Source organism: Ranitomeya imitator, chromosome 5 (assembly GCF_032444005.1).
Source record: "Ranitomeya imitator isolate aRanImi1 chromosome 5, aRanImi1.pri, whole genome shotgun sequence".
NCBI classification, from domain to species: domain Eukaryota; kingdom Metazoa; phylum Chordata; class Amphibia; order Anura; family Dendrobatidae; genus Ranitomeya; species Ranitomeya imitator.
The window spans coordinates 22,051,689-22,075,278 of record NC_091286.1 but is presented as its reverse complement, the minus strand read 5'-3'; the positions used below and the strand labels follow the sequence as shown (position 1 = coordinate 22,075,278).

Sequence of the window (23,590 nt, the reverse complement as noted above, 5' to 3'; positions counted from 1 at the left end):
CGTGTACATATATTACATTACTGATCCTGAATTACATCCTGTATTATACCCCAGAGCTGCACTCACTATTCTGCTGGTACAGTCACCGTGTACATATATTACATTACTGATCCTGAGTTACATCCTGTATTATACTCCAGAGCTGCACTCACTATTCTGCTGGTGCAGTCACTGTGTACATACATTACATTACTGATCCTGAGTTACATCCTGTATTATACTCCAGAGCTGCACTCACTATTCTGCTAGTGCAGTCACTGTGTACATACATTACATTACTGATCCTGAGTTACATCCTGTATTATACCCCAGAGCTGCACTCACTATTCTGCTGGTGCAGTCACTGTGTACATACATTACTGATCCTGAGTTACATCCTGTATTATACTCCAGAGCTGCACTCACTATTCTGCTGGTGCAGTCACTGTGTACATACATTACATTACTGATCCTGAGTTACATCCTGTATTATACTCCAGAGCTGCACTCTCAATTCTGCTGGTGCAGTCACTTTGTACATACATTACATTACTGATCCTGAGTTACATCCTGTATTATACCCCAGAGCTGCACTCACTATTCTGCTGGTGCAGTCACTGTGTACATACATTACATTACTGATCCTGAGCTACATCCTGTATTATACTCCAGAGCTGCACTCACTATTCTGCTGGTGCAGTCACTGTGTACATACATTACATTACTGATCCTGAGTACATCCTGTATTATACCCCAGAGCTGCACTCACTATTCTGCTGGTGCAGTCATTCCTTACCTCATATCGATCACCTGGCTCACTACACAGGACGGCTGGGAGGACTTTCCTTCCGGGACATCATATAAGAAGAGCTTGAAGTCGCACACTACGGCCAGCGCCCGCTGCCAGCCCTTCTTCACTCCCGCCGGTTTGGGCACCTAGAAAGAGAAACCAAATAGACACCAATATTCCACCATTAAGGAACGGCAATAACTTTGGCCAGGCCGATTTCCCAGCGATCCAACCAGCACATGCCACTTACACGGACGTGCCCTTCATAAGCCGTCCCGATTCCTTTCTGGGGGTCGATGCCCAGGGGTCCCTTGGTCTGCTCCGGGGGGATGGGGCACACTGAGGGCGCTTTGTCCGCACAGGTAACATGGCAAGAAAAACCGCACACTGGAAAAAGAAAAGAAAAACAAATAACGACCCCAAATAATCACCTGATTGCAGGTTGGGATCAGTGATAGTCGGCTGGGATCTGCAGCGCCACCAGAGGAGAAACCAGGTATTGCATGTCACCCTGTGTATCACCGGGGCAGAGCAGGTCCGGCAGGCTCTCACCTTCCAGACCCCTGACATCCCCCCTCACCTTCACAGGTGCAGCCCTGCCGGACGAGCCCCACCATCAGCGAGGTGCACTGGTTACACTTCGTCGGAGTGATGAAACTCTTCACAACAAACTGATGAGCTTTGGGCTGCGGGAAAAGAATTCAAAGTATTAAAAAAGCCGACGGGAAATGGGGGTCCGACTGGCGACCGCGTCACCTGCGTTACCTTAGGAGTGGAGGGGCCCGAACTCAGGTACGAAGCTCTGATTGTCGGTGTCTGCGCAGAGCGCGGCGGGTGGTCTGCGGTCTGAAAAAAGACAAGGGGGCTCCTGTCAAGGGTTAATATCAGGGGTCCAGCTCTAAAGGCACAAATCTTATTATACAAGAGGGTCGACCCATAAGATTCATACAGGGAGCAGAGATGGCCGAGACCCGGCACCAGGCAGAACCCGCAGCGCAGAGACCTGGCACCAGGGAGAACCCGCAGCGCAGAGACCCGGCACCAGGCAGAACCCGCAGCGCAGAGACCCGGCACCAGGCAGAGCACACAGCGCAGAAACCCCGTACCAGGCAGAACCCGCAGCGCAGAGACCCCGCACCAGGAAGAACGCGCAGCGCAGAGACCCCGTACCAGGCAGAACCCGCAGCGCAGAGACCCCGCACCAGGAAGAACCCGCAGCGCAGAGACCCCGTACCAGGAAGAACCCTCAGCGCAGAGACCCCGCACCAGGAAGAACCCGCAGCGCAGAGACCCGGCACCAGGCAGAACCCGCAGCGCAGAGACCCCGCACCAGGCAGAACCCGCAGCGCAGAGACCCCGCACCAGGAAGAACCCGCAGCGCAGAGACCCCGTACCAGGAAGAACCCTCAGCGCAGAGACCCGGCACCAGGCAGAACCCGCAGCGCAGAGACCCGGCACCAGGCAGAACCCGCAGCGCAGAGACCCGGCACCAGGCAGAGCCAGCAGCGCAGAAACCCGGCACCAGGCAGAATCCGCAGCGCAGAGACCTGGCACCAGAGAGAACCCGCAGCGCAGAGACCCGGCACCAGGCAGAGCCCACAGCGCAGAGACCCGGCACCAGGCAGAACCTGCAGCGCAGAGACCCGGCACCAGGCAGAACCCGCATCACAGAGACCTGGCACCAGGCAGAGCCCGCAGTGCAGAGACCCAGCACCAGGCAGAGCCCGCAGTGCAGAGACCCAGCACCAGGCAGAACCCGCAGTGCAGAGACCCAGGACAAGGCAGAACCCGCAGCGCAGAGACCCGGCACCAGGCAGAACCCACAGCGCAGAGACCCGGCACCAGGCAGAACCCGCAGCGCAGAGACCCGGCACCAGGCAGAGCCCGCATCACAGAGACCTGGCACCAGGCAGAGCCCGCAGTGCAGAGACCCAGGACAAGGTAGAACCCGCATCACAGAGACCCGGCACCAGGCAGAACCCACAGCGCAGAGACCCGGCACCAGGCAGAACCCGCAGCGCAGAGACCCGGCACCAGGCAGAGCCCGCATCACAGAGACCCGGCACCAGGCAGAGCCCGCAGCGCAGAGACCCAGCACCAGGTAGAACCCGCAGTGCAGAGACCCAGGACAAGGCAGAACCCGCAGCGCAGAGACCCAGCACCAGGCAGAACCCGCAGTGCAGAGACCTGGCACCAGGCAGAACCCGCAGTGCAGAGACCCAGGACAAGGCAGAACCCGCATCACAGAGACCCGGCACCAGGCAGAACCCGCAGCGCAGAGACCCGGCACCAGGCAGGGCCCGCATCACAGAGACCCGGCACCAGGCAGAGCCCGCAGCGCAGAGACCCAGCACCAGGCAGAACCCGCAGCGCAGAGACCCAGGACAAGGCAGAGCCCGCAGCGCAGAGACCCCGCACCAGGCAGAGCCCGCAGCGCAGAGACCCCGCACCAGGCAGAGCCCGCAGCGCAGAGACCCCGCACCAGGCAGAGCCCGCAGCGCAGAGACCCACAGCTGGACATGGGAAAGTAGCACTGCGGTCCCTGTATTCCAACAGTAAGTCGGACCCCCCCACCAATCATAAATGGACGGCAGAGCTAGGCCTTAATCACGTCACCTAACATTAGGGACGGCCGTGGTGATGTTCTCCATGTTGTTTTTTTCAAACCCTGGAGCTTTTCCAGTTTCTTTTTTAATAACTGTATTTGCGGTGCCCTGGTCCGGTGCGCTCCTCCATGGAGGCCGCTCTTCACTTCTGCCCCCGGATCCTGGACCCCACAAGCACCACAAGACGATGGGGAATAGCGGATGTCGTGGGAGATCTTGGGGCACCGGGGGCAGAAGCAGAGACCGGCCGTTATTCAGGAGCAGACTGAACACTGAAGCCCCCAGAGCAGCACCCACCCAACTGCTCAACTCTAGTCTCGTAATGCACCTGACAACCTCCATAACGACAACATCTATACGTGTGTTGTCAGGCAACAGGCTCCTCCCAGAGAACTCAGATCTTCCTCTTCATTGAGGCCTTAACAGGACAGGACCTAGATATTAGTACCGCAAGGTCTGCACCCACGGCAAATGGCGGGAAGGGGCCCCATGACATCGATAAGGGGGTGTCGGGGGGGGGGGGTGTCTTACCTCACTATACACTGCAGATAATGTGGTGTCGGGGTCTTACCTCACTATACACTGCAGATAATGTGGTGTCGGGGGTCTTACCTCACTATACACTGCAGATAATGGGGTATCGGGGGTCTTACCTCACTATACACTGCAGATAAGGGGGTGTCGGGGGTCTTACCTCACTATACACTGCAGATAATGGGGTATCGGGGGTGTTACCTCACTATACACTGCAGATAATGTGGTGTCGGGGGTCTTACCTCACTATACACTGCAGATAATGGGGTATCGGGGGTGTTACCTCACTATACACTGCAGATAAGGGGGTATCGGGGGTCTTACCTCACTATACACTGCAGATAAGGGGGTGTCGGGGGGTCTTACCTCACTATACACTGCAGATAAGGGGGTATCGGGGGTCTTACCTCACTATACACTGCAGATAAGGGGGTGTCGGGGTCTTACCTCACTATACACTGCAGATAAGGGGGTGTCGGGGTCTTACCTCACTATACACTGCAGATAAGGGGGTGTCGGGGGTCTTACCTCACTATACACTGCAGATAAGGGGGTGTCGGGGGTCTTACCTCACTATACACTGCAGGTAAGGGGGTGTCGGGGGTCTTACCTCACTATACACTGCAGATAAGGGGGTATCGGGGGTCTTACCTCACTATACACTGCAGATAAGGGGGTATCGGGAGTCTTACCTCACTATACACTGCAGATAATGGGGTGTCGGGGGGTCTTACCTCACTATACACTGCAGATAATGGGGTGTCGGGGGGTCTTACCTCACTATACACTGCAGATAATGGGGTGTCGGGGGGTCTTACCTTACTATACACTGCAGATAATGTGGTGTTGGGGGTCTTACCTCACTATACACTGCAAATAAGAGGGTGTCGGGGTCTTACCTCACTATACACTACAGATAAGGGAGTGTCGGGGGTCTTACCTCACTATACACTGCAGATAAGGGGGTGTCGGGGGTCTTACCTCACCATAAACTGCAGATAAGGGGGTCTTACCTCACTATACACTGCAGGTAAGGGGGTGTCGGGGGTCTTACCTCACTATACACTGCAGATAAGGGGGTATCGGGAGTCTTACCTCACTATACACTGCAGATAATGGGGTGTCGGGGGTCTTACCTCACTATACACTGCAAATAAGAGGGTGTCGGGGTCTTACCTCACTATACACTACAGATAAGGGGGTGTCGGGGGTCTTACCTCACTATACACTGCAGATAAGGGGGTGTCGGGGGTCTTACCTCACTATACACTGCAAATAAGAGGGTGTCGGGGTCTTACCTCACTATACACTAGATAAGGGGGTGTCGGGGGTCTTACCTCACTATACACTGCAGATAAGGGGGTGTCGGGGGTCTTACCTCACCATAAACTGCAGATAAGGGGGTCTTACCTCACTATACACTGCAGATAAGGGGGTGTCGGGGGTGTTACCTCACTATACACTGCAGATAAGGGGGTATCGGGAGTCTTACCTCACTATACACTGCAGATAATGGGGTGTCGGGGGTCTTACCTCACCATAAACTGCAGATAAGGGGGTCTTACCTCACTATACACTGCAAATAAGAGGGTGTCGGGGTCTTACCTCACTATACACTACAGATAAGGGGGTGTCGGGGGGTCTTACCTCACTATACACTGCAAATAAGGGGATGTCGGGGGTCTTACCTCACTATACACTGCAAATAAGGGGATGTCGGGGGTCTTACCTCACTATACACTGCAGATAATGTGGTGTCGGGGGTCTTACCTCACTATACACTGCAAATAAGAGGGTGTCGGGGTCTTACCTCACTATACACTGCAGATAAGGGGGTATCGGGAGTCTTACCTCACTATACACTACAGATAAGGGTGTGTCGGGGGTCTTACCTCACTATACACTGCAGATAAGGGGGTGTCGGGGGTCTTACCTCACCATAAACTGCAGATAAGGGGGTCTTACCTCACTATACACTGCAGATAAGGGGGTGTCGGGGGTGTTACCTCACTATACACTGCAGATAAGGGGGTGTCGGGGGTCTTACCTCACTATACACTGCAGATAAAGGGGTGTCGGGGGGTCTTACCTCACTATACACTGCAAATAAGAGGGTGTCGGGGTCTTACCTCACTATACACTGCAGATAAGGGGGTGTCGGGGGTGTTACCTCACTATACACTGCAGATAAGGGGGTATCGGGAGTCTTACCTCACTATACACTGCAGATAAGGGGGTGTCGGGGGTCTTACCTCACTATACACTGCAGATAAGGGGGTGTCGGGGGTCTTACCTCACTATACACTGCAGATAAAGGGGTGTCGGGGGGGTCTTACCTCACTATACACTGCAGATAATGGGGTATCGGGGGTCTTACCTCACTACACACTGCAAATAAGAGGGTGTCGGGGGTCTTACCTCACTATACACTGCAGATAAGGGGGTGTCGGGGGTCTTACCTCACTATACACTGCAGATAAGGGGATGTCGGGGGTCTTACCTCACTATACACTGCAGATAAGGGGGTGTCGGGGGGGGTCTTACCTCACTATACACTGCAGATAATGGAGTATCGGGGGTCTTACCTCACTATACACTGCAGATAAGGGGGTATCGGGGGGTCTTACCTCACTATACACTGCAAATAAGAGGGTGTCGGGGTCTTACCTCACTATACACTACAGATAAGGGGGTGTCGGGGGGTCTTACCTCACTATACACTGCAAATAAGGGGATGTCGGGGGTCTTACCTCACTATACACTGCAAATAAGGGGATGTCGGGGGTCTTACCTCACTATACACTGCAGATAATGTGGTGTCGGGGGTCTTACCTCACTATACACTGCAAATAAGAGGGTGTCGGGGTCTTACCTCACTATACACTAAAGATAAGGGGGTGTCGGGGGTCTTACCTCACTATACACTGCAGATAAGAGGGTGTCGGGGTCTTACCTCACTATACACTACAGATAAGGGGGTGTCGGGGGTCTTACCTCACCATACACTGCAGATAAGGGGGTGTCGGGGGTCTTACCTCACCATAAACTGCAGATAAGGGGGTCTTACCTCACTATACACTGCAGATAATGGGGTGTCGGGGGTGTTACCTCACTATACACTGCAGATAAGGGGGTATCGGGAGTCTTACCTCACTATACACTGCAGATAATGGGGTGTCGGGGGTCTTACCTCACTATACACTGCAGATAAGGGGGTGTCGGGGGGTCTTACCTCACTATACACTGCAAATAAGAGGGTGTCGGGGGTCTTACCTCACTATACACTGCAGATAAGGGGGTATCGGGGGTCTTACCTCACTATACACTGCAGATAAGGGGGTGTCGGGGGTCTTACCTCACTATACACTGCAGATAAGGGGATGTCGGGGGTCTTACCTCACTATACACTGCAGATAAGGGGGTGTCGGGGGGGGGGTCTTACCTCACTATACACTGCAGATAAGGGGGTGTCGGGGGGTCTTACCTCACTATACACTGCAAATAAGGGGATGTCGGGGGTCTTACCTCACTATACACTGCAGATAAGGGGATGTCGGGGGTCTTACCTCACTATACACTGCAGATAAGGGGATGTCGGGGGGTCTTACCTCGCTATACACTGCAGATAAGGGGATGTCGGGGGTCTTACCTCACTATACACTGCAGATAATGTGGTGTCGGGGGTCTTACCTCACTATACACTGCAGATAAGGGGATGTCGGGGGTCTTACCTCACTATACACTGCAGATAAGGGGGTGTCGGGGGTCTTACCTCGCTATACACTGCAGATAAGGGGATGTCGGGGGTCTTACCTCACTATACACTGCAGATAATGTGGTGTCGGGGGTCTTACCTCACTATACACTGCAGATAAGGGGATGTCGGGGGTCTTACCTCACTATACACTGCAGATAAGGGGATGTCGGGGGTCTTACCTCACTATACACTGCAGATAAGGGGGTGTCGGGGGGGGGGTCTTACCTCACTATACACTGCAGATAAGGGGGTATCGGGGGTCTTACCTCACTATACACTGCAGATAAGGGGATGTCGGGGGTCTTACCTCACTATACACTGCAGATAAGGGGATGTCGGGGGTCTTACCTCACTATACACTGCAGATAAGGGGGTGTCGGGGGGGGGGGTCTTACCTCACTATACACTGCAGATAAGGGGGTATCGGGGGTCTTACCTCACTATACACTGCAGATAACGGGGTGTCGGGGGTCTTACCTCACTATACACTGCAGATAAGGGGGTGTCGGGGGGGTCTTACCTTCACTATACACTGCAGATAAGGGGGTATCGGGGGTCTTACCTCACTATACACTGCAGATAAGGGGGTATCGGGGGTCTTACCTCACTATACACTGCAGATAAGGGGGTATCGGGGGTCTTACCTCACTATACACTGCAGATAAAGGGGTGTCGGGGGTCTTACCTCACTATACACTGCAGATAATGGGGTGTCGGGGGTCTTACCTCACTATACACTGCAGATAAGGGGGTGTCGGGGGGGGGTCTCACCTCACTATACACTGCAGATAAGGGGGTGTCAGGGGTCTTATCTCACTATACACTGCAGATAAGGGGGTATTGGGGGTCTTACCTCACTATACACTGCAGATAATGGGATGTCGGGGGTCTTATCTCACTATACACTGCAGATAAGGGGGTGTCGGGGGTCTTACCTCACTATACACTGCAGATAAGGGGGTGTCGGGGGTCTTACCTCACTATACACTGCAGATAATGTGGTGTCGGGGGCCTTACCTCACTATACACTGCAGATAATGGGGTGTCGGGGGTCTTACCTCACTATACACTGCAGATAAGGGGGTGTCGGGGGGTCTTACCTCACTATACACTGCAGATAATGGGGTGTCGGGGGTCTTACCTCACTATACACTGCAGATAAGGGGGTGTCGGGGGTCTTATCTCTCTATACACTGCAGATAAGGGGGTGTCGGGGGTCTTACCTCACTATACACTGCAGATAAGGGGGTATCGGGGGGTCTTACCTCACTATACACTGCAGATAAGGGGGTGTCGGGGGTCTTATCTCACTATACACTGCAGATAAGGGGGTGTCGGGGGGTCTTACCTCACTATACACTGCAGATAATGGGGTGTCGGGAGTCTTACCTCACTATACACTGCAGATAATGGGGTGTCGGGGGTCTTACCTCACTATACACTGCAAATAAGAGGGTGTCGGGGTCTTACCTCACTATACACTGCAGATAAGGGGGTATCGGGGGTCTTACCTCACTATACACTGCAGATAAGAGGGTATCGGGGGGTCTTACCTCACTATACACTGCAGATAATGGGGTGTCGGGAGTCTTACCTCACTATACACTGCAGATAATGGGGTGTCGGGGGTCTTACCTCACTATACACTGCAAATAAGAGGGTGTCGGGGTCTTACCTCACTATACACTGCAGATAAGGGGGTGTCGGGGGTCTTACCTCACTATACACTGCAGATAAGAGGGTATCGGGGTCTTACCTCACTATACACTGCAGATAATGGGGTGTCGGGGGTCTTACCTCACTATACACTGCAGATAAGGGGGTATCGGGGGTCTTACCTCACTATACACTGCAGATAAGGGGGTATTGGGGGTCTCACCTCACTATACACTGCCGATAAGGGGGTGTCGGGAGTCTTACCTCACTATACACTGCAGATAATGGGGTGTCGGGGGGGGGTCTCACCTCACTATACACTGCAGATAAGGGGGTGTCAGGGGTCTTATCTCACTATACACTGCAGATAAGGGGGTATTGGGGGTCTTACCTCACTATACACTGCAGATAATGGGATGTCGGGGGTCTTATCTCACTATACACTGCAGATAAGGGGGTGTCGGGGGTCTTACCTCACTATACACTGCAGATAAGGGGGTGTCGGGGGTCTTACCTCACTATACACTGCAGATAATGTGGTGTCGGGGGCCTTACCTCACTATACACTGCAGATAATGGGGTGTCGGGGGTCTTACCTCACTATACACTGCAGATAAGGGGGTGTCGGGGGGTCTTACCTCACTATACACTGCAGATAATGGGGTGTCGGGGGTCTTACCTCACTATACACTGCAGATAAGGGGGTGTCGGGGGTCTTATCTCTCTATACACTGCAGATAAGGGGGTGTCGGGGGTCTTACCTCACTATACACTGCAGATAAGGGGGTATCGGGGGGTCTTACCTCACTATACACTGCAGATAAGGGGGTGTCGGGGGGTCTTACCTCACTATAAACTGCAGATAATGGGGTGTCGGGAGTCTTACCTCACTATACACTGCAGATAATGGGGTGTCGGGGGTCTTACCTCACTATACACTGCAGATAAGGGGGTGTCGGGGGTCTTACCTCACTATACACTGCAGATAAGAGGGTATCGGGGTCTTACCTCACTATACACTGCAGATAATGGGGTGTCGGGGGTCTTACCTCACTATACACTGCAGATAAGGGGGTATCGGGGGTCTTACCTCACTATACACTGCAGATAAGGGGGTATTGGGGGTCTCACCTCACTATACACTGCCGATAAGGGGGTATCGGGAGTCTTACCTCACTATACACTGCAGATAAGGGGATGTCGGGGGTCTTACCTCACTATACACTGCAGATAAGGGGGTGTCGGGGGGGGGGGGGTCTTACCTCACTATACACTGCAGATAAGGGGGTGTCGGGGGGTCTTACCTCAGTATACACTGCAAATAAGAGGGTGTCGGGGGGTCTTACCTCACTATACACTGCAGATAAGGGGGTATCGGGGGTCTTACCTCACTATACACTGCAGATAAGGGGGTATTGGGGGTCTCACCTCACTATACACTGCCGATAAGGGGGTGTCGGGAGTCTTACCTCACTATACACTGCAGATAAGGGGATGTCGGGGGTCTTACCTCACTATACACTGCAGATAAGGGGGTGTCGGGGGGGGGGGTCTTACCTCACTATACACTGCAGATAAGGGGGTGTCGGGGGGTCTTACCTCACTATACACTGCAAATAAGAGGGTGTCGGGGGGTCTTACCTCACTATACACTGCAGATAAGGGGGTATCGGGGGTCTTACCTCACTATACACTGCAGATAAGGGGGTATTGGGGGTCTCACCTCACTATACACTGCCGATAAGGGGGTGTCGGGGGTCTTACCTCACTATACACTGCAGATAAGGGGGTGTCGGGGGTCTTACCTCACTATACACTGCAGATAAGGGGGTGTCGGGGGGTCTTACCTCACTATACACTGCAGATAATGGGGTATCGGGGGTCTTACCTCACTATACACTGCAGATAAGGGGGTATTGGGGGTCTCACCTCACTATACACTGCCGATAAGGGGGTGTCGGGGGTCTTACCTCACTATACACTGCAGATAATGGGGTGTCGGGGGTCTTACCTCACTATACACTGCAGATAAGGGGGTGTCGGGGGGTCTTACCTCACTATACACTGCAGATAATGGGGTGTCGGGGGTCTTACCTCACTATACACTGCAGATAATGGGGTGTCGGGAGTCTTACCTCACTATACATTGCAGATAAGGGGGAGTCGGGGGTCTTACCTCACTATACACTGCAGATAAGGGGGTGTCGGGGGTCTTACCTCACTATACACTGCAGATAATGGGGTGTCGGGGGTCTTACCTCACTATACACTGCAGATAAGGGGGAGTCGGGGGTCTTACCTCACTATACACTGCAGATAAGGGGGTGTCGGGGGTCTTACCTCGCCAGCTTCGATGTCGCTCATGGTTGACGGGGATCTGGAGCGTGATATGACCTGAGATTTTGCGTCCTCTTCTCGTGACGTCGTGTTGGACAAGGTAAAGTTATCCACAGAATCCATCTGAAAGCAGAACACAGAGAGCGCGGCCTGAGTCCCCGTAACGTGCGCCCTGATTCTTAATCTGAGGGATGGAAGCAACTTAAAGAGAAAAGGTCTCCTAACTCCTGCAAATCATAGGATGGGTGATCGGGAACGGGGGGCGCCACTCTGCGGGGGCAGCTTCAATGTGGAAAGCAAGGGGGCGCCCTAATACACAGGAGACAATACTGAGGGCGCTAATACAAAGACACATAATAAAATACTAAGGCTGGGGAGCAAAGCAGTTGTCGGTTGTCAGATCCTGGTGCTGACTGTTGGGAGGGATCGTGTGACTAAATGGAACTTATTTTCAGCCCCCATCTAGCACTTGTTTTGGGGCTGTCCAGTACGTAATATTATCCACGATTAGTAAAGGTTCAGTCCTTTAGATTTCACTATCTCCGCTTGCAGTCAATGAATAGCAGAAATCTTATATAATAAGGCTAAAATCGCATGCTGGCCTAGTTATCTCACAGCTGCTAGTCTGTTACTTTGCATCAGTGTAAACAATCATCACAGATCTCTTTTTGTTACAATGTATCGGTGCAGGTAAATTGTATCAATCTGTCGCCATTCATCCAGTCCATGTTCGGCGCCGTTCACATCCGCGTTTAGGACCGCAGCTTTGGATCCATCTAACAAGGCTACGTTGACAATAATTGGGTCCGTCCTTTTATTTTTATGCTGGACCTGTGATGGCGGATGAAGTGCAGATGTGCACAGCGTGGGGTTTGTATCAGTGTGTCAGTATTGTTACACAGAACCTGGATGAATACCACCCATTGCAGCGGCTCTGGGAGTACCACCTTTATCTAGTGACGGTGAAAGGACAAACACCACCCAATTATTGGTGACATGACGCGTTTCAGGGCAGGCATTCGGCATGCAGCAGCGGAGACAGAAGAAGCCTGGAATGGACCATGTAAATCAAAGACATTTATACCACAGGCAGAAAGGGGGGAGCACACAAAGCAAGACAGCCTCTTACACGTCTGCCTTTACTGGCCGGGATGCAGGCCGGAGATCGCTTCAAGAGAGAGGAGAACAGGTTACACACAGCTCTGGACATACAGATACACAGCAGCGCATTTATTGGTGGTTGTTCCTCTTTTGAACCACCAGAGGGAGCCAGCGTACTGAAAATACTAGGATTCCATTATTCCCTGGGGCTCGGTGGGAATTTTGGGAATAGATGGACTGGATACAGAGTCTGTGTGATTATATTAACTCCTTCAATCCCAGTACGCAAGAATTAGCGATTGTTTCATGGAACGCAACGTAGACATATACATCGAGCTGGACGGCTAATAGAAATGCGACAAACAATACAAAACGCAAACGGCACAGGAGGGCGAACGAGAGGACAGAACAAAGTGACCAGGTCATTTATTATTGACCCTATGCTACCTAAACCTCAGGACTTGTGCTGCCTCCTACTGGGAGGTAAAGGTAAGACAGATCCCGCCACTGCAGATCTTCCTGTCACTTATCATATTTCTATCCAGAAACGGCTGATAACAGATTGCACTAAACCGCACAGCAAGCACAGGTAATGCAATCTGAGTTCGATGTCCCTTTAAGAAAAAAAGCGAGACTTTAAGGAATGAGCCATTTACTGGAGAGATGTGCTCATACAAAGCAGACAAATCAATCAGAGCTGCAGTGTAAAGCAATGTGGCAGAGCCGAAACCTAACTCCATTGCAATCATATAGATCAACCCAAAAATGTAGAAGTAACCCTCCAGTGTTGGACTCCGTGACCCGAGATCAGACCCATTATAGGGGCGGGATGGAGGTTACTCACCTCAAACTGGTCCAGCACAGAGGTAGGAGCATTAAGAAACGCTAGGAAGGAATTCTGGGATTCCTGATGCTTCACACCTACGGGGTAGACAGACAAAAGATCAATGGACATGTCCCGTGTAACTGGAGAACAGCAGCACAGAGGATTTTAGGAAAGGAGTGTGCAGATATTATGGGGTGCAAAGAGCGGTCCCCAATGAGGACAGGGTTCTACGTGACTGGGGGAGCGTCATAATGGGGACAGAAGGAGCGAGCTCCCACAGCAGCACAGAGTATTTCAGGATCGGAGTGTCCTGCTAGTGAGCATTAGGCAGATGATAAGTCCATGAGTAGAACTTAGATCAATGGCTGCAAAGTATTGGCACAATTCGTCATTGCAGATAACCTACGTTTCGGCCCAGAGCCGGTACCTTTTTCTGATCTGAATTCCTCAGTTTCCCATTTGAGTTTCTCAATCTCCGTCACCAGATCCTGGTTCTTCTTATCAGATTCCTGAAGTTTACTGAAAAAAAAAATAAAAAATGAATAAAGTGTGTGAGATGCAGGTGCAGAAACGGCCACTAGACGGCGACATTGCACCCTGTGACCGATATGTGACCAGAGCCGTCACTTTGCCGAAATGCGACCGGGAATAACAGTGTCAGTGTGCAGCGATGACCGAGTGTGTGGACGGAGCACGCACCATTCAGTGGCAATAATGGCCGCCTTCGCCTTATTCAGCTCCTCCTGGATGGTTTGCTTGGCCCGGATCTCAGCATCCAGTGCGGACTGCAGCTCCAGCCTGGCCGACATGTCCAGCTTTGCAAGGCGTCGCATTTTCCAAGGCATGTCCTGCAATGGAAGCAGAGGGTGCAATCACTGCACAAAGCAGGATGGAAGGTCACCGGGACCGGCACAGAGGGGAAGGAAACAACGCTCCTCTCTTCTGCCAGTGGCACTGGGGCGGGAGCTGCAATGCTGGTTCTGTGGCTAACACCGCTATGGAGGACCACTGGCAAGAACTGTTATGGGGGAACTACACTGTCATGGGGGCACTACACAGTCATGGGGGGCAACTACACAGTCATGGGGGGCAACTACACAGTCATGGGGGGCAACTACACTGTCATGGGGGGCAACTACACTGTCATGGGGGGCAACTACACTGTCATGGGGGGCAACTACACTGTCATGGGGGGCAACTACACTGTCATGGGGGGCAACTACACTGTCATGGGGGGCAACTACACTGTCATGGGGGGCAACTACACTGTCATGGGGGGCAACTACACTGCTGTAGTGTTATACAGCACCGCAGATAGTGCTGCTATGGAGGCACCGCGGCTGGTACCATCATGGGGGCACTGCAGCTAGGATTACTATGGGGGAACTGTTTGTGAGTGCGTTGATTAGCACTACAATGGGGGCTCCATGGTTACCACTGGTGTGGTGAAATATGTGTACATATTTCTATATGTGTGTAGGGACATATGTCTAGGGTTATATGTGTGACTAGTGATATTGTAACATCTTGCCTGAAGGCAAGTCGCACCTAGGTGTTAATAGGTACTTCCTTGGGACTAGTAGAAATTGTGTCTCCATATCTCACTAGGAGGTCTAGATAAGGCCAAGAAGAAAGGAACACTTGACACCCCCTAGTGCTTGGAGGGGAGATGCTAATTGCGGCCTGAAGGTTAGCTATTCCTGGGAACCATCTCACAAGTGTCTCCAGAGGAAAATAATATATATTCATTAGTAGAGCGGCCGTGCCCAATCAAAAAGACCGCAATTATGATATTAACCTGGGGGGCAGGTCTAGAAACCTGACCTCAGACCAAAGTTATAAATTTAGGCTGCGGACAGAGAATTGTGTTCACATGATGGGGGCAGCCTGAAAAGCTGGTGTGATCCAATCTATATCGTCCTACCCTCAGGGAGCAGAAAGCAACTACCAGTTAGATAATTTCTGTAGGTTTCTCCTGTTTATTTTGACACTGTTTTGCATAAGTTGTATGTCTATTATCATATTTTTATACCATTTTCTTATTGTAAGCATTGAACCTTTTGTTATTAAAGCATAAAACTTTAACAAGTTGAACCTTGAATGTTCTAAAAGAATCCATAGCCTAAGGTGTGTGAGCCTTATGAGTGATAGACATATTTTTATTAGTATTATTATTAGTCCGGGACTCATCGCCCGTGTATTCGGTGAGTGGTGGCAGCGCGTATGAGCGGGTGTGTGGTCTGGGTCGGTGTGTGATTTATGCTCCCATTACAGCATAGGACAGAGGTTGAATGCTGGACTGAGAGAGGGGAGATAGATAACCCTTGCAGGCACAACCCCAAGTCACGTGTGAGAGCAGGAACGTGACGAATAAGTGACGTCACGGGGAAGGTATCCGTGACAACTGGTATAGGGGGACGATGCAGATTAATGCTTACAATCACTGCCAGAAGAAGCTGCCACGTGACCAGTGATGTAAATACTGGCCGCCCCCTAGTGTCATGCGACAAATGATGTAATTGCTTGTGGCCCCCCCCACCACCATGGTGTCATGTGACCAGTGATGTCATTACTGTCTGCTATCCTGGTGTCATGTGACCAGTGATGTAATTACTGGCAGCTCCCTTCGAGTGATGTTACCAGCGATGTCATTTACTGGCGGCCGCCCTGGAGTCATGTGACCAGTGATGTCACTTCCTGGCGGCCGCCCTGGAGTCATGTGACCAGTGACATCATTAGAATTGTCTCTTACCGTGGCTCTGGCTCCGAGGCTAGAATTCCTCAGAGTCTCCAGCTCCTCCGTCATCTTGGAGGCCAAGGCCTGTAGATAGCCCCGCGCGTCCTTCTCATCACTGACCCTAAGAGGATACACAAGAATCATCAGATGCGTTCAGGAAAAGATGGAGGTCACAGATCTGCAGTAGAAGAAGCAACAAAACAGAAATACAGAACCAGGGAATATCCAGAAAAGGTGACAACCACGACCAGAAGTGTGCGCCGAGCAGCTATCCTCTCTGATATACACCTCCCTTATATTTCTGTCCTGCAGAGCGTCTGCGTATTAACGCACGTGTCACTGCCAGATAACAGTGCAACGTCCTTCTGCACCGCGGCAAACGCATGCACCGGCCGGAAGAAGCTCTGCAGCGACAGCTTCCGAGGAGAGGCTCTGCAGCCACAGCTTCCGAGGAGAGGCTCTGCAGCCACAGCTTCTGAGGAGAGGCTCTGCAGCCACAGCTTCCGAGGAGAGGCTCTGCAGCCACAGCTTCTGAGGAGAGGCTCTGCAGCCACAGCTTCCGAAAAGAGGCTCTGCAGCCACAGCTTCTGAGGAGAGGCTCTGCAGCCACAGCTTCCGAAAAGAGGCTCTGCAGCCACAGCTTCCGAGGAGAGGCTCTGCAGCCACAGCTTCCGAGGAGAGGCTCTGCAGCCACAGCTTCCGAGGAGAGGCTCTGCAGCCACAGCTTCCGAGGAGAGGCTCTGCAGCCACAGCTTCCGAGGAGAGGCTCTGCAGCCACAGCTTCCGAGGAGAGGCTCTGCAGCCACAGCTTCCGAGGAGAGGCTCTGCAGCCACAGCTTCCGAGGAGAGGCTCTGCAGCCACAGCTTCCGAGGAGAGGCTCTGCAGCCACAGCTTCCGAGGAGAGGCTCTGCAGCCACAGCTTCCGAGGAGAGGCCCTGCAGCCACAGCTTCTGAGGAGAGGCTCTGCAGGCACAGCTTCTGAGGAGAGGCTCTGCAGGCAGCAGCGCAAGAATGGTTAACACTGGGAGCTGTCCGTAATAAACTGTCTGGCTGCCGTCCAGAGCGCGGCTGCTTCACGCTGAATGTCCATGAAGAGGGGGAACCTTCCAAAACTTTACCCAAATAAGGACAGTGATGTCGGGTTATGAGCAGAGATCACGTTCCCAAAAAAAGCCAAAATGCAGCGTGAGGAAAACCGAGAGCGAGGAGAGATCCAGGCACATAAAGTAAGTGACCCCCGTGGTCACAGATAAAACAATCAAAGAGGTCTTATAAAATAAAAGTAAAAAAAGAAAGAGCATCATCCTCTGTCCATAAAATTATACATAGTGCTGTCATCATAATCTCTCTACCCGGGAAACAATGAAGAGCGGCATTATATCAGTTATATTCCTGTACACAGGGGACGGTATTATATTCTTGTACATACAGTGCCTTGTGAAAGTATTCAGCCCCCTGGAACTTTTCAACCTTTTTCCACATCTCATGCTTCACACATAAAAGATACCAAATGTCAATTTTTGGTGAAGAATCAACAAGTAGAACACAATTGTGAAGTTGAACGAAATTTATTGGTTAATTTAAATTTTTGTGGAAATTCAAAAACTGAAAAGTGGGGGGTGCAATATTATTCGGCCCATTTAACTTAATACTTTGTTGCGCCACCTTTTGCTGCGATTACAAGTCTCTTGGGGTTTGTCTCTATCAGTTTTGTCCATGGAGAGACTGAAATTCTTGCCCATTCTTCTTTGGCAAACAGCTCGAGCTCAGTGAGGTTTGATGGAGATCGTTTGTGAACAGCAGTTTTCAGCTCTTTCCACAGATTCTCCATTCTATTGAGGTTTGGACTTTGACTTGGCCATTCTAACACCTGGATATGTTTATTTGTGCACCATTCCATTGTAGATTTTGCTTTATGTTTGGGATCATTGTCTTGTTGGAAGACAAATCTCCGTCCCAGTCTCAGGTCTTTTGCAGACTCCAACAGGTTTTCTTCAAGAATGGTCCTGTATTTGGCTCCATCCAACTTTCCATCAATTTTAACCATCTTCCCTGTCCCTGCTGAAGAAAAGCAGGCCCAAACCATGATGCTGCCACCACCATGTTTGACAGTGGGGATGGTGTGTTCAGGTTGATGAGCTGTATTGCCTTTACGCCAAACATATCGTTTGGCATTGTTGCCAGAAAGTTTGATTTTGGTTTCATCTGACCAGAGCACCTTCTTCCACATGTTTGGTGTCTCCCAGGTGGCTTGTTGCAAACTTTTTATGAATATCTGTAAGAAATGGCTTTCTTCTTGCCACTCTTCCATAAAGGCCAGATTTGTGCAGTGTATTACTGATTGTTGTCCTATGGACAGACTGTTCCTCCTCAGCTGTAGATCTCTGCAGTTCATCCAGAGTGATCATGGGCCTCTTGGCTGCATCTCTGATCAGTCTTCTACTTGTTTGAGATGAAAGTTTAGAGGGACGGCTGGGTCTTGGTAGATTTGCAGTGGTATAATACTCCTTCCATTTCAATATGACTGCTTGCACAGTGCTCCTTGGGATGTTTAAATTTTTTGAAATCATTTTGTATCCAAATCCGGCTTTAAACTTCTCCACAACAGTATCACGGACCTGCCTGTTGTGTTCCTTGGTCTCCATGATTTGTTCAACTTCACAATTGTGTTGATTCTTCACCAAAAATTTACATTTGGTATCTTTATGTTTGAAGCATGATACGTGGGAAAAGGCTGAAAAGTTCCAAGTGGCCGAATACTTTCGCAAGGCACTGTAGTAGCAGTATTATAGTAGTTATACTCTTGTACATAGGGGCAGTATTATAGTAGATATATTCTTGTACATAGGGGGCAGTATTATAGTAGATATATTCCTGTACATAGGGGCTGTATTATAGTAGTTATATTCTTGTACATAGGGGACAGAATTATAGTAGTTATATTCTTGTACATAGGGGGCAGTATTATAGTAGTTATATTCTTGTACATAGGGGCAGTATTATAGTAGTTATATTCTTGTACATAGGGGGCAGTATTATAGTAGTTATATTCTTGTACATAGGGGCAGTATTATAGTAGTTATATTCTTGTACATAGGGGACAGAATTATAGTAGTTATATTCTTGTACATAGGAGCAGTATTATAGTAGTTATATTCTTGTACATAGGGGCAGTATTATAGTAGTTATATTCTTGTACATAGGAGCAGTATTATAGTAGTTATATTTCTGTACATAGGGCAGTATTATAGTAGTTATATTCTTGTACATAGGGGCAGTATTATAGTAGTTATATTCCTGTACATAGGAGCAGTATTATAGTAGTTATATTCCTGTACATAGGAGCAGTATTATAGTAGTTATATTCCTGTACATAGGAGCAGTATTATAGTAGTTATATTCTTGTACATAGGAGCAGTATTATAGTAGTTATATTCCTGTACATAGGAGCAGTATTATAGTAGTTATATTCTTGTACATAGGAGCAGTATTATAGTAGTTATATTCTTGTACATAGGAGCAGTATTATAGTAGTTATATTTCTGTACATAGGGGCAGTATTATAGTAGTTATATTCGTGTACATAGGGGCAGTATTATAGTAGATATATTCCTGTACATAGGAGCAGTATTATAGTAGTTATATTCCTGTACATAGGAGCAGTATTATAGTAGTTATATTCTTGTACATAGGAGCAGTATTATAGTAGTTATATTCTTGTACATAGGGGCAGTATTATAGTAGTTATATTCTTGTACATAGGGGCAGTATTATAGTAGTTATATTCCTGTACATAGGAGCAGTATTATAGTAGTTATATTCTTGTATATAGGGGCAGTATTATAGTAGTTATATTCTTGTACATAGGAGCAGTATTATAGTAGTTATATTCTTGTACATAGGAGCAGTATTATAGTAGTTATATTCTTGTACATAGGGGCAGTATTATAGTAGATATATTCTTGTACATAGGGGGCAGTATTATAGTAGTTATATTCTTGTACATAGGGGCAGTATTATAGTAGTTATATTCTTGTACATAGGGGGCAGTATTATAGTAGTTATATTCTTGTACATAGGGGCAGTATTATAGTAGTTATATTCTTGTACATAGGGGCAGTATTATAGTAGTTATATTCTTGTACATAGGGGCAGTATTATAGTAGTTATATTCTTGTACATAGGGGCAGTATTATAGTAGTTATATTCTTGTACATAGGGGGCAGTATTATAGTAGATATATTCTTGTACATGGGAGCAGTATTATAGTAGTTATATTCTTGTACATAGGAGCAGTATTATAGTAGTTATATTCTTGTACATAGGAGCAGTATTACAGTAGTTATATTCTTGTACATAGGCGGCAGTATTATAGTAGTTATATTCTTGTACATAGGAGCAGTATTATAGTAGTTATATTCTTGTACATAGGGGCAGTATTATAGTAGATATATTCTTGTACATGGGAGCAGTATTATAGTAGTTATATTCTTGTACATAGGAGCAGTATTATAGTAGTTATATTCTTGTACATAGGAGCAGTATTACAGTAGTTATATTCTTGTACATAGGCGGCAGTATTATAGTAGTTATATTCTTGTACATAGGAGCAGTATTATAGTAGTTATATTCTTGTACATAGGAGCAGTATTATAGTAGTTATATTCTTGTACATAGGAGCAGTATTACAGTAGTTATATTCTTGTACATAGGCGGCAGTATTATCATAGTAGTAACTATTAGTAGTTATATGCAGATATGAGGGACGGATGTTGAGGACTCACCACTGGATGATCTCTGTGATCTGCGCCTCCCAATGAGCCACAGACTCCTTCTTGTCAGCCAGATCCCTCATCTCGTCCTCCAGCTGCCTGTTGTTAATATTCTGTTTCTCAAGCATGGAGTTGAGCTTGAATTAAAAAAAAAAAAAAAAAAAAGGGACAGAAATTTATTAAATGGTTATTCCACCCTCGCACATTTACTTTAAGTCATCAGGATACGCCGGCTAGAAGTGAATGAAGGGAGCACCTGAAGTGCAGCAGCTTTGCCGTTCACAGCGGCAAAAGATGAGACCAAGTTCTCGAGATCAGTGAAGCTCTCAGAGGGGAACCTGCCTCTGTCAGACACTTGTGGCGTATCCTGGACATTTGTGCAGGATTTGAGAATTTGCAGATTTTTCTGCACCACGAACCAGAATATTAGCAGGAAAATACGTGTGGTTTTTTTATGCGTTTTTTTTCCCCCATTTTTTTAAATGGGTGAAAAAAAGCTGAAAAAATGAACAGGCTGCAAATTTTAAGGTTCATGTCCCCAAGGAAAAACTCTGCAGCGTGGGCATAAGAATTCAGAAATCTAATTCACTTTGCAGCATTTTTCACCCCTGAAAAACGTGTAAATAAAATAAAACTGCAGCATGTGATACAGCCCTGATAGAAAGGAAGCAAAATTCTGAGCGCAGCTCTGGAGACGACAGGAGCATATATATGGGGTTTATTCGCACTGAGGAAGTGATTTCCCATATCACGTGGTACCTTATCGAGTTCTTTCGACAGCCTCTTGTTTTCCTCGGCCAGCAGCCCCCGCTCGCGCTCGAATTTCTGCTTCAGCTCCGCCTCGAACTCTTCTCGCTCACTTTGGCTGAAGGAATAAAAGTAAAAACGATGTGATCAACACACGGATCATAATCTCACGGTGGCTCAGTGGATAGCACAGCAGCCTTGCAGCGCTGGGGTCCTGGGTTCTAATCCCACCAAGGACAACATCTGCAAAGAGTTTGTATGTTCTCCCCGTGTTTGCGTGGGTTTCCTCCGGGCACTCCGGTTTCCTCCCACATTCCAAAGACATACTGATAGGGAATTTAGATTGTGAGCCCCATCGGGGACAGTGATGATAATGTGTGCAAACTGTAAAGCGCTGCGGAATATGTTAGCGCTATATAAAAATAAAGATTATTATTATTAATCTGATATTATAGAACAGATCGCTGAGAAATAACATTTTAAGGGAAAGTCTGACAAGAATGGAGAGTTCTCATCTCACCGCTATAAATGGAGGACACTTCCAAATTAGAAACTTCTGGTGGATTTTTCTTAGTTTTTTTTTTTCTTTACAGCATATGAATTAAATTGCTTTACAGCTTTACATTGCTTTAGACAACTTCTACTTTATAGGTTTATTTATTTTTTTTGCTTGGAAAAGGGAGTGGCTTAAACTTTTATAATCTTTTCAAGAAAATATTTTTCGTTTCCAGGGGACTTGAACAAGTGATGTTCTATATACCGAATTTTCCGGCGTAGAAGACGACTTTTAACCCCTGAAAATCGTCTGAAAAGTCGGGGGTCGTCTTATACGCCGGCTACGGCGTGTGCAGGGAGCGGTCCTGGATGGTTCCCAGGGGCCTGGAGGAGAGGAGACTCCTTCAGGCCCTGGGATCCATATTCTTGTAAGAAAAAAAAAAAAAATATGGATATACTTACCCTCCGACGGCCCCCGACTCTCAGCGGTGCAAGCGGCGGCCTCCGTTCCCAAACTCCATATTTTATATGGAAAAGTTGGGGGTCGTCTTATACGCCAGAAAATACGGTACTCTGATACAACGGTACTGCAGTATATAAGGAAATTTATTGTCTCCTACAGGATGGCTTCAATGGAGTACCAACATGGCAGCCAAGGGGTACTTCAGTATGACGCTGGCTGCCTTGCAAGCACCATACAGTCTCGTCACGGTGAAGGAAACATGATGGTGGCTTGAAATGGTATAACAGCCCGATTGCATGCCATAAATGCAGCTGTAAAAGTGAGTGACCGTGACATTTATGGATTTTAGTGCAGTGATCTGAACCAACTCCGGTCGCTGCTGTTAGAGGTGGACGTCGGCTGTACAAGACATCAGTGCCCTACATGTGACTTACATATATGTCATATTGGGAAACGGGTAAAAACAAAGGAGAAAGCAGGATGAAATAAAAAATACAAGACGGTGTCTGATCAGAGGCAGACGTGAGGCCAAACTGCAGGGAAAGGACAAGAAAAAAAACCTTAAAAGTGAGATCTCCAGAGATCTTGATGCTGCTTTGGCTACGGTGTGCAACATAATAAAGAAGTTTACAAGCCATGGCATTGTAGCCAATGTCCCTGAACGTGGACACCAGAGAAAAATTGATGAAAGGTTGCAATGCAGGAGAGTCCGTATGGAGGATAAGCAGCCTCATTGAAGGTCCAGAGAAATTCCAATTGTCCTGCAGGCTCAGGGTGCATCAGTGTCAG

The 23,590-nt window shown here is 49.0% G+C and overlaps 1 protein-coding gene across 3 annotated transcripts in view; it reads right to left on the bottom strand.

The window, feature by feature from the left end:
• The window catches only part of CDC42BPA (CDC42 binding protein kinase alpha), a 152,404-nt gene that overhangs the window by 24,513 nt on the left and 104,301 nt on the right, over positions 1 to 23,590 (bottom strand). For 2 of the 3 annotated variants that reach the window (XM_069768389.1, XM_069768391.1), the window contains exons 16-27: positions 21,856 to 21,961; positions 21,109 to 21,233; positions 16,339 to 16,444; positions 14,286 to 14,434; positions 14,014 to 14,105; positions 13,605 to 13,681; positions 12,789 to 12,827; positions 11,663 to 11,782; positions 1,535 to 1,615; positions 1,350 to 1,455; positions 1,020 to 1,156; positions 776 to 915 (exon numbers count right to left, since the gene is read on the bottom strand). In XM_069768389.1, coding sequence (XP_069624490.1) covers positions 776 to 915; positions 1,020 to 1,156; positions 1,350 to 1,455; positions 1,535 to 1,615; positions 11,663 to 11,782; positions 12,789 to 12,827; positions 13,605 to 13,681; positions 14,014 to 14,105; positions 14,286 to 14,434; positions 16,339 to 16,444; positions 21,109 to 21,233; positions 21,856 to 21,961 — 1,278 coding nt within the window. The remainder of the gene's footprint in view (positions 1 to 775; positions 916 to 1,019; positions 1,157 to 1,349; positions 1,456 to 1,534; positions 1,616 to 11,662; positions 11,783 to 12,788; positions 12,828 to 13,604; positions 13,682 to 14,013; positions 14,106 to 14,285; positions 14,435 to 16,338; positions 16,445 to 21,108; positions 21,234 to 21,855; positions 21,962 to 23,590) is intronic. The other variant, XM_069768390.1, reaches the window with a different exon arrangement.